This window comes from Melanostigma gelatinosum (genome assembly GCF_949748355.1).
Source record: "Melanostigma gelatinosum genome assembly, chromosome: 8".
In the NCBI taxonomy this organism is placed as follows: domain Eukaryota; kingdom Metazoa; phylum Chordata; class Actinopteri; order Perciformes; family Zoarcidae; genus Melanostigma; species Melanostigma gelatinosum.
This window is the reverse complement of record NC_136641.1, coordinates 15,689,440-15,701,706: the sequence shown is the minus strand read 5'-3', so window position 1 is coordinate 15,701,706 and position 12,267 is coordinate 15,689,440. Positions and strand designations below refer to the sequence as shown.

General features: G+C 40.8%; 1 protein-coding gene across 1 annotated transcript; it reads right to left on the bottom strand.

The window, feature by feature from the left end:
- Positions 1-4,414: 4,414 nt before the first annotated feature.
- On the bottom strand, positions 4,415-9,551 carry hoxc1a (homeobox C1a; the record flags this gene model as incomplete). The annotated part of the gene is made up of 2 exons (XM_079273995.1): positions 4,415-5,504; positions 9,011-9,551. 2 exons carry the CDS (start codon positions 9,549-9,551, stop codon positions 5,107-5,109), a joined length of 939 nt encoding a protein of 312 aa, XP_079130121.1. The 3' UTR covers positions 4,415-5,106.
- Positions 9,552-12,267: the final 2,716 nt, after the last annotated feature.

Here is a 12,267-nt window from a genome sequence, read left to right as displayed (position 1 = left end):
CTGGTACCCATCCCCTTCCCCTCTGTCGCCCCCCTCCACCTCGCCCCCGTAGCCCCACCCCTTCAACTCGGCTCCCCTTCTCCTCTCTCTCCATATGTCTGTGAATCTGTCACTATGGCAACCTCACCCCAGTGGCGAAGGAGGAGGGGGTTGCCTTCGTTCAGACAAATAAGCATCGCAGGGCTCATTTAGGATGGTTTGTTTAGGGATTACAATACAATGATGAGAGGTCAAAATCTGTGTACTTGCACACATGTTCAGACATGAGAGTGTGTATGTTTGAGCGTATTCAGAAGACTGTGTGCCGCATGTCGCTGAGCATATGTGGTAAAGCTGTAAACATTTTGGAAGGAAAAATTATTGAAAAAAACATATATTTATTGAAGTCTTTTTTAGTATATTGCAATTTTTCCCCTGGACACAAACTGAAGAAAGCACATGCAGCATGCCGCCACCAGACTGGTGCCATTAAATCTGTGGATTATATTAATGGCGTCATTAGCATTGCTGGTCCTAGGTTATAGCTGATGTCTCAGATGCAGTATCAGCAAACTCTGTAAAGGCTCATTCTATTGTTTTCCCTTCACTTTATGCTTGTCTGCAACTTTTGAAAGGGCAATTCAAACTCGTGAGTAAACAGAGCTGCATGGGAGAGGTGCTCCACACAATCAGATATGTAGCAGGGCCACCTCGGTTGATTTTACTGATGCTGCATGATGCCACAGGAAGATACTATCTGCACTGTACATAATGATATCCCACACTGTGTGTGTACTCCGACACAGCACCAGACGTCTCAGGAAACAGGGGATTTTCCTATGCAACAGACTTGCAACCTTGACACAGTTTCACCTCTGCGTGCACCCCTTCTCACTCTTTTCTCCCTCACATCCCATCCTCATACCTTACATTGACTCAAAGCCCCCACCAAACACACACACACACATACACATACACACACTTTCAAGAGCAAATCTCCCTTTGCAGCCAGAAGTGCTGAGTGCTGCTGTTTGCTTTGTACACAGAAATTCGCTGAGGCTGTAAGCTGTCCCCAAACATCTGGTCCCTGGAGTGGAGCAGGAGAGCGGCAAGGACTGGATTGGTGCGCATCTCGTTCAGTGTAGCTCTGTCAGAATGTGTTATGAATGGATTTGTATGTGTGTGTGCATGCATGCGTGTGAGTGAACAATTATTCAAATAGGTGCTTTGTATCTTTTTGAGCGCTTTATTAGTAGCACCTTGGAAACAAAACACATATTTGTGTAATTGTACACAGGACATCCAAATATGCATAGGCACACACGCACACACACACACACACACACACACACACACACACATGCACACACACACAAACAGGTGCACTTCATTTAAACTTTCTTGATGCACAAATTGTTTGCTAGTCAAATATGTGAATGAGCCCAATCAAAAAGACTGATTGAGCATGAAAGTCTTTGCAAATAAAGGAAAACATTAAAAGCAGACGATCAGACAAACTAAAAGGGAGGAGGGCATTCAAATGATCTGTAATTACAACAACAACTGAGCTATTTATAAGTGCTTCACTTAGAGTTAGAAAGAGCTTCACTTGAACAATTGATTTTATTCCCCTGAGCACCGGTGAGGATATTACATGCATATTATGCATTAAGTTAATTTTAGGTCAACTCAGCATTAATTACAATGAGCTCAGAAGAACCCACTTACATGTGTTCATTTAAAACGTAGTGTAAGATATGCTGTAAGCTGCATATGTTCTCTCATTGCTCATGCCAAGTAGGGCTCCTCAGAATTTTAACAGCTCCGAACATCAGCTAACTAAGAGAAGACAGAAGACGGTCAATAGCCTCATTGGTGATGAATTAATGTCTTAGTTTAATATCTCAGTGTTTTATCGAAATAAAAATGAAACAGGTAACTTCATTTTGACAAATCATGTTTGATCTATTGTACTTTATTATGAATACGTTTCTTATTGATCTAAATGAACGAGTTGAATGAAGTAGATTTTGGAACAAATTTCATGACAATAGACTATTGCTGTACAGGAGAGGAAAAGAAAAATAAAGGTGAAGAAAATTCCAACTTGTTCAATGTCACCACTGTGCGGCAGTAATACATTTTCAGCTGAGTTATTTTGGTTTTATTTCCCTTCCATTTACCATGTGTTTGCTCATGTATAAGCACAGCACAGCTGTCAGTCTCGTGAACCAACCGTACATCTTCAGGAAGGAATTACAGAAGAGCACAAATTCATCAGAGTAGAGTCACACTCAAATGCTTTGGAACTAAATGTCAGGTCTGAACAAACAATGCAGTTTGCCTTTCATCAATTGAGAGGCAAATGTTGAAGCTGCCACAGAATGAAATTGAAGTGATAGTTCACCCAAAATAAATCAACTCTTCTTTTCACCTTCACATCATACATATAACTCACGTTAAGTTTTTTTCCTCCACACATTTGCTCTGCAATTTTAAATTGTTGTGCATTTCTAAGTGGATCTATTATACAGTAGAAAACTCTGATGAAGTACGTTTGGATTTTAAAAAGTCTGACTGCACACCTGCTGCAGACATCCTCTGTGCACATCAGCCCCTGTAACTTAATGCCCTGTGGCAAGGGAACATATCCGCACAAGGTGATGAAAGAGTTTCTGATGAGGTCAACTTAACACACTTATAGTAACATGCACACGAGGGGCCATTTTTATATTCACAAGCTTTATCATCACATTGTTTCATCAGCATTGTCCTCGTCCTCATAACCTTCACAAGTGCACACTTATTTGCATTAAAAGAAGACAGACGCATTCGATTGTTTTGTTAAGCCTTCCGCTTTGTGCTATTTTGTTTAGAGAAAGGCAACCTTAATGGCATGTATTTTGTTTAAATGCAAATGTAAAATAAATTGGGCTTAACACGTTTTAAGTCTAGCTTGCATGAAAAAATTATTTGTAATTACAAACAAAACTTTTAAATGTTTGCACTGTGAAAAGTTCCTCTGCAGACCTTTACGTTTGAACTTCTATTCCTTTCTAGCTTTCAGTTAAAATGAATGAGATGAACATTATAAAGGATATTGTTTAAGGGGATTAATGTCTATATTCTTCCAAAATTATTCAAGGCAGCATGAAATATAAAAGCAGCAAGGGTGTTATGAATAGTTGGCTCTAAATTTTGTTTATCCGGGCTCTGACATAGAATCCTATTAAGTGTTCAGTATGCTCAAGTAACTTTCATTTTTCAACTTTGCAATTAAAAATAGATTTGTGGTTTGTATCCAAAAACCTATTGGGTGAAAAGACTCTTTTATCCAGTTTATAAAGTGAGCCAGGAACATACTTTTGGGCTTATTAAAATAAGAGATAGGGCAAAAATTAGGTTAGCTCTCGGTGTAGCAAAAATGCATTATGTGGCTTGGAATTATAATATGAACAATTATCATATGGCCTAGTCGCCCCTCTATTCAGCTGGATGAAATATTACTGTGTGGACATAGAGACCCACCACCAGAACAAAAGCATTCAGAGTTGTTGAAAAAAAGAGAAAACGAAAGAAAGAATGAGAGAAAGAAAGAGAGAGGGAAAGCTCAGACTTCGAGGTCTTCCAAATGAATGGTGCATCTTTCTCTCTCTGAGCCGCTGACCGGGTCATCGCTGTCCCGAGGCAAGACAAAGGTCAAGAGGTGAGAGGTGAACGCCGGTGTAACTGCATATATTAGCGTGAAGGTGCAACCGTCTAATAATTATATTGTTATTTTACTTACACAAATCCCAAAGAAGAGGACACCTGTTAAATGTTTAAAACGGACCCAACTCATTCATTTTGATGATTGTATTTCTAAGCGACGCCCAGCTGCTTTAGGTTTATTTTCATTGCTGTTGTCATTAACATCCGCTTTGGTTACCTTCGCATCAAGTGCAAACACCGCTAATTGAAAGCGAAACAAAATATTCCCTTACATGGAATTAGTGTGGCTGATGGCCTCATATCTTGATTTTAGAATAAACATTAACATGACAGAAACCCATTGCGATACCGGGAACATAACAGCGTTTGTGGGCTGAGTTTACAATAATTTACTTTATATGAGATGAGATGTGAATCGCGAAGGAATATTTGGCATGCTGCTGCTGGGGCCACACAATTTATTGGTTGATCTGCAAAACAGCACAGACAGCGTTTTATTGTCTGCTTCTCCCGCATGAGTGTTCAAGCTAAATTATCATTTTCTGATGCATGTATCGGTAATAAAAGACGCAACAACTCCCGATCGTGATTTTTCTACATCCCATTAACATGCAGTTACAGATGCATGCAAATGCTCCCAGATTTGTGCCACAAATAGATGGATCACCACGGAGCAATACTCTTAATTAATGAGAACGATCAATAAATCTATCAGACAATTTTGGCATTTTAATCTTTCCGTGAAAGAAAACCTTAAAACCGGACAAATACACAACATTAAACAGCATTAACGCTCTGCTAAATTAGCCTGATAATTATCTGCTACCATGTTTAAGATGTTATTTGTTTACAACAGGTGCATCTGACTTTTTCCTCAAATATTCAGAAACAAACAAAAGCTTTTTAAAGAAATTAAAAAAATGAAATCTAATAATGCTGCAACTTGAATTGATTGAGGAAGCAAGTAAATCAATCCTGGTACAAATAGAATAAATATGATCAAATGTACATTAAATAAATTAAAATAATTATTATTTTAAACAAATGTAGGAAACACGTGTCCTGTTGAAAAAATATTCAAGTAAAGTCAGCTCCTGGTTAAATTGTAAAGAATAAATAAACAAATAGTCTGCCACAGTTTCTACGGACAATTAATATCATTTTGTTTCCTTGTTTTCATAGGAGCGCTGTGCAATGACTTGAATTTTAATATTCAAATCAGCACCAGTCTGAAGCCGAGGGAGGATGACAAATTGCTTTGATCCGTTCTTGCATGACGGAACCTGCCAATGCGCTTCTTGCGATACGACTCCATCGTGGTAAGCAAATGCAGGTGAAGCCTGATTGAACCCGATGCAAACGGGAATCAAAACATCTGCAGGCAGGCGCCCTTGCATGAGTGAAAGCAGCTCATGTTCAGGAGTTCAGTTGCAGGTGTTTTGACGAGGACGGTCCAGGAGAGGGGCGGGTGTCCAAAGTGTCAGCGTGAGAGTGCGGTGCCGCCGGCCCCGGGTCTGACAGCAGCCCGTCTCTCTGTAATTTCTTCTGCTTCATGCGTCTGTTCTGAAACCAAACTTTCACCTGCGTCTCGCTGAGCTGCAGGGCGCTGGCGACCTCCACCCGCCTGGCCCGCGTCAGGTACTTGTTGAAGTGGAACTCCTTCTCCAGCTCGGTCAGCTGCTTGGCGCTGAAGCTGGTCCTCGAGGCCCCGTTCACCGTGGGATGGTCACCCGTGCAGATGCTGCTGCTTCCAGCCTCGACAGCACTGAGGCCCGAGCCAGCAACACTGAACCCGCAGGTCATGTGCATCCTGCCTGGGAACAGAGGACATGAAAACAGTCGTCAGCTCGATCAATGAGGTTACAAAACCCTTCTGAACAAAAGCATCCACGTCCTTGTCCAGGAAATAAGATTAGATATTATTCCAGAGTTGAAACAGCAACAATTATTGTATAATAAACTTCAGTCAAGGTTACACATATAACTTTTGTATAAATCATCAGAAAATAAATAAAATATGAATTACAGCTCTATACTGGCCTGGTAATTTGTGTGCTAATGAGGAGTACAACAAAGAATTAATACAAATCACAGTTTTTTTTGATACTAAAGAAATGAGTTAAAAACATATTGAAACATTCAAATTATTATCGACAAGAAACTGACTTGTAGGAACTGGCCCTGTGCCAAATAGTTGATTTAAAGTCTTCACCCGGGAGCAATTCTTCTGTCTGTATAACAGAAGTGTTTCACTGAGGTATCAACTTCAGCAGTAGCCCAGAGGCACATTGTAAAATCGTTTGCAACTGTCAAACATGTGGATGGGAAATTATGTTTTATCTCATTGAACCGAACAGAAACACCTGAAAAGTACAACGCAATCTCATGCAACAACATTACAAACTACAGCCTGAAAAATGATTTCGACGAGATTTGAACATTTCACTTTCACTTTGTAAAAGTCTTGACTTTAAAGTCCAAGACAAGTTCACCAAATAGTAAAGCTAAATGTGTCGATGTGTATTGCAGATGTATGGAAAAGTTGTCAAAGAAATGTTTGGCGATTCAAAACAACTTTGTATCGTTACAGTCCATTAACTGTATTCATCAGAATCGTTAATAAGTTGCCTTTAGGCCTTTCTGTGTCAATGACAGTTTAACAGTTTACAAATCCTTTCGAACACTGCATTAATGACAAATGCCTCCATTTTTTCCTCTGAGGTTTCTGGGTCACACATTAAAGTATCATCTATGCTACTTATGTGCAATGAATGACAGGAACTGCAGCTATATCTTGATTTTTTCATTGCTGACATTGTGGGTAAGTCGTCAGTGTGTCTTTGCCTCTGAGAAAATGTGCTGCTGCTGCATAATGGAGTCAGTGTGCCAGGTGTAGAGCAATGCCTCCCACCACAATTCATGGAGAGGAAGGTTAACAGGCCTCTAGCCACTTGGAAAAGCATAGCAGATGGAAAGGTCAGTTATAGGATAAATGTCGACATCTATGTTTTAAGAAAATGAATGTCAAGGTAACCGAGCCTGAGAATTAGAGGGCAGTGAATATGAAGAACCAATACAGAGGAAGTACGTAATTAAGAACTTCAGCTTTCAGGAGTGCAAATCACATGCACGTTCTGATTAATGACACCAAAGATAATAGAATTGATGCCGGCCAGAAGGCATAAAAGAATCAAACTAAATATTTGAGAAATGACTTGCATGCTTAAAAATAGCCAGGCAGCAAAGGGAATGGAAGGGCCTTCCATGCCAAGGAGAGGGAAGAAGAAAAGAGATAGATCGATACACATTGCCTCAGTCATCTGGGCATCCAGCCCACAGTAATTCAGGTGCTGTCAAAGCATAATTGAAGAATGACGCACTGGGAGTATATACACTGAGCCAAGAGATCAGGTTACTGCAGGTCTGTGGAGGCCTTTCAACATGGACGAATATACGCAAGACTTTGTTTTGTGCCAAAGCCAATACAACCTCCAGAGGAAAGCATACTTTCACTAATGACTCTTTTACAAGTTACACCATAGCGCTAATGAGTTACTCCTACATGATCCCCTTCAGAGAGATGCAGAAGGAGGTTACAAAGACGCAAACGGTACTGCGAGGAGATGTGTGTGCGTGGGTGGGTGTGAGCAAATGACTTTCTCAACTGCACGGATTTGGTTCATGAGTGGCTAATGTGTTTTATGAATAAAACGACTCCTCGACCAGTGAAATGTGTTGTTGTCACCTTTTGCCTCCCTCATGGTGCACCATCAGAGAGATGTTTTCCCACTCATCTAGATACTGAAGTAGGAATTAAAAAGCTAGAAATTCTAGTTTTGTGTTTGTTGCATGTTAAAACATTGCAATATTTATGACAAATCAATCAAGTTGTTCATGTCACCTTTTCTTGTCATAGTAGCAACATTAGTAGACAATGTTTACATTGTCCACGAATCCGAATTTCTTTTTTTTGTCAGTTTATCCTTTCTGCAGGATAATCAAATGTAGTATTGTCATCCATGGCCTCTGTGATCGAGCCTGAATCCAAAGTGACGTGAATGCACATCATGAATGAACATGAGCGAGGTAATCAAAAGCTAGAAATGTTAGCTTAGTGCAGTCAAATCAAAGGCGTTGATGTTACATCTTGTGCGGAATCATCAGAAATAACGTGTCCACATCATGTCACAAACGTGAATGTTGCTGCAGCGTTTGGTTTGTCGTCCTTGCAGAGGAGCTCAGGCCTTTTCACCTCAAACAGTCTGCCTCTTTGGTCACTGAACATTTGGGTCAGCAGCACGCTTACAGCAGACAGAGATTGTGCTTTGGGGGGAAAAAAGGTTGGACCACCATTGTAGTCAATCTTCGTCCATGTAAAATGTATGAAACCCAATCCAACTCCACAGCCAGTCAGTCAACTGACATTATTGATCGAATGAAGGATCTATAAGATACTATCACTCACATAAAATTGAGGATTGATAGGCATTTTTCACATTAGTAGGCTATTGGTATTTTTTTTAAGCCTGGGATGTGTATTCTTCTGTGGGCTCTCTGCCCAGAACTCATCAGTCAGGGAAATGATGATCTGTGACAGCAATTATGTTAAAAAGGTGGACACATGTAAAGGTGCTGCAAACTGAAATCAATACACAAGGGCTTTCATTACAAAGAGACAACTAATCAATACTCAGGGAGCACTCCAGCTTACAAGAGTAAGTTTTACTCAACTTCCTGTGAGTCTCGACAGCCAGTGGTCTGTTGCATTATTCAACGGCTATACTGGTTAGTAAGGGCAAGGGTAAATAATTGATTATTTTCCAGTTGAATGTACAGTGAGGCTAAGCAGGCTTTTGACTGTTCTCCACCCGTATTGTGTGCAGTCTAGAGCCTGCTTGTAACAGTGGGAGGAGCGACAATGTTAAATAACCTAACAGACTTACAGTAACATGGAAACGTTAAGGAAATAGTAACCGAGTCCTTATGTGCATATTCAAATGTGGCGTCGCCTAAACAGCTTCCGTCTTCCAAACACTTTGATCTGCTTTAAAACATGGACAAGTTATTTCTTTTTAAATTCAACTTTATTGTTGGTGACGGAGGAAATGGTGCACGGTGACGCACAAAACACGTCAGCTATTTGTGTCCTCTTTTTGTTTCAGCTTGAAGAGAAAACTTCGACCAAACTTTCCCAACTATGAATGAAAGTTATCCAAAGCTGAAAGTTACACCAAGAACTCATGTATCCTGAATACGTTAATGTATCAAGGTTAATTTATCCCTCCTCTCGTGCGCAGTCTCCCTTGACAAAAAAGCTTACCCGCCCGGTGCTGACTCCTTCTTACTCTCATCCACTCAAAAGTTCTACTGCTTACATCCATATGAGCCACGTTACAGTCCGAGCCAGCTGAACTCCCCATGACGACGTGAATCTCGGGGCTATTACGAGAGTAGATTTGAATTTCCTCGGCTAGTGAGCCAAAACCGGATTGTAGCGTTTCGTTGTTATTTGACACGCAGTATCCAAGTCCTGGAGAGCCCTGCCCCTGCGCCCTGCACCGCCAGGGGACACGGGACGAGTGGGGGCAGGCCGGTGCCGAGAAGCCCTCGAGAGTCTGGCACGCTGGAGGAGGAGGGCTGTCCAAAAAGGTGCAACTGTTGGAGAGAGTTGAGTACCGGGGATGCGGAGTATTAATTCCTGAGGCGACTTTCGCCTCCAGTTTCCCCTCCTCATGACGACTGCCTAGTTCAGGATGCGTACTGCCATCCAGGTCCCGGTTTATGACCTCTTTTGCTCGGCGGCAGCCCGTGAACAGAGGGCTACTCTCCCCTTCATCCGTTAACTCTTGATAGGAAGTCATTATCACCTCTCCCCTGCATAATCATTGGACGGGGTTGCACTTCATGCCCGGCCTCTCATGCATCCAAGTAACGCATAGTCAGGCGGCCGGACGACCGTGGGGACATTCCTTAGAGGAGAAACAGCAGTCCCTGATTGATGGAGATGACGTGCCCTCCTGGTCTCGGCCAATAGCTGGACATCTCTGTCATCAGAGAGGACAGCACTGATTAAACAGAGTTTCTTTAGGTCAACATTTTAATGGTGTCTGAGCACAACGAGTTGCAACATGCAGGCCTGAGCAAAACCTAGTCACAACTTCAAAACCAGCGAGGAAGTCTATCATCATCAGCAGACACTGAGGGCCGTCATGGGCCTCTCACCTATGCAGACAGGTGGGCTACGCTGTCATAGGTTTTTGTATAATGCAGAGTTTTCTGACCCCAAGAGAAATATATTTTGGGTCAAACTCTGGTATTTTGATTATTTTTCATGACAACAATGAACACTTCTTTTTCCAAAGAATTAGCATAATATAGGCCTACATTGATGCAGCTAATGGGTTATGCAAATTTGGGAAGGCTTCTTGAAAACCCGAGGCCCTCTTTAGCAAAGGGCTTAGGTCATGTGAAAGGCACACTTAATGGGTTCAGAGGTCGTGACAGCTGGTATTTAGAAGTTCAGTGGCAGCAGATTTGTAATTAGCCTCGAACAAATACAAAAAATGTCTCTGAGCGGAGATCAAGAAGTTGTAACTGACAGAGAGGACGTGTTTATCTTTAGGTTAAACTAGCTCCTCTGCTGGATTAGCTGGCCAAAAACAACAAGGCGTGTTCATTTATAGAGTCCAAAAATCTGTTTTGGGTTTTTTTTCCCCCACATGGCTGTGTTTACTCAGTCATGAATCATTATGTTAAACTTTTCATGCATGTGCAAATAGCGCTGCATGCTGCTATTCAAACTGGATTGACATAAACAAAAACCAACAAACCTAAAACACTCCCAAACTACAGAGAAGAATAATACATCAAGTCCAGGACTTGCCTATGTACACTGACTTAAAACATGCAAATAGGCCTAATGCAGCTGGCATGTGTTTACAAGGGACACAGCAGCCAGTGTTTTCACTGAGCCCTCAAGTGAAAATGCAATGAGCTCCACAGTGCAGCAGAGGTTTTTTTTTCTTCCTGAAGACTGGTGACCTACTTTCAAATACGTCACTCGGTTTCTTCGCATATTGTAACGATAATTAATAAAGCTATAATATCATCCTAATTGTCCGATGTTAATTTAATCTCTAAACTGTTTAATTATTTTTGCTTTAAATCAAAAGTGAAAAGATGATGTCTTATATTTTCAAAGAAATCCAACAATTGTGAAATTCCAAAGAAAGTTAGCCAGTTTTATTATCAGTCATGTTTCATGTGATTGGCTAAGTCACTATTCAAATCATCACTCAAGCTGGAGCCCTGCTGTTGAAATTATTTTACTACTTTACATTATTTCTTGTTTATAAATCATTTAAATAGTATATTTTTGCTCTCCCTGTATGCTCAGATCAATCAATGAAAACAAATATATGTTAATTAAAGCCATATCATGCAGGTTATTTTTTTTAATCATTGTTATTATCATCAATATTGTTATATATTATCTTCCAGTTTCTCAGATAACTGTACAAAACTACAACTCTTAACATTGAATACCAACCTAAACTTAAAACCACGACATATTACCGTTCTTTTCGTACTATTTCAACAATATCTAATATGTATTAAGCCTGCAGTAATTACAAAATAATTCAGCGTAATGAACAACTTCAAACTGCATTTCTTACAACACAGAAATATGGTCCCAGCTGTTGGAGTTAATAGGATTCTACAGGCAGCGATGTGCTGAATGACTGAGTGCAATATATCCCTTCTCTCCATGCATTTGGAGGGTGCACTGATCCATCTTCATGTCAGCTCGGAGGTTACTCAGGGTTCACGCGCTAGCTTGTTTCTCTCCTCCACACTCAATAAATAAATCTCTGCAGCTTTCTGTTTACCGCCTGAATATAAATTTGTTTGCAGTCGATCGAAGACCTGTGCAGAGGTATTAGAAATTGTATTTCTGTAATGGCTTTCAGCACAGGGAGGGGGAGGTGGAAGGGGGTGCAGAGAGAAGAGGAAGAAGAAGAAGAAGACGACGAAGAAAAGCAGGTGTAATCCCTGCTTTCCCGTATGCAAACGATTTTTTAAACGCATGCCTCAGCCTTCGGACCTATTCAAGTTACATTTAAAACCAAGTAACCTTTTTATCACGTAGGACAAGAACATCAGTCCCTTGAAGTGCCATATGTTTGATTAGCATATTTGAAGTGTCGTTCCACATCACTGCCCAGCACCTTTTATACAACAGAAGTTATATTATCACATTTAGCACGGACAAAAAAACAAGACATCTACAGCTGAGGTTTCTTCCTCTGGACAGCTTGTATCCCCTAAACCACAAACTGCATGAGAAATAAGAAAGAGAATGAAACCGGCAATTTAGATGAAATGGATACGATTCTGAAATTGATTTCCCTCAAACCAAAATCTGCACACACAAACCAGAAATGTGAATATTTGGCCCCCAACGCTGTAAACATCCTCTTAAAACTCAGTGCGGGCATTTTCTATCATGATCACTATTGTCTCTATTGTTTTGACTGGAGGTGAGCAGCACTTGGGTGGCTGTGTCAGGATGCAGGA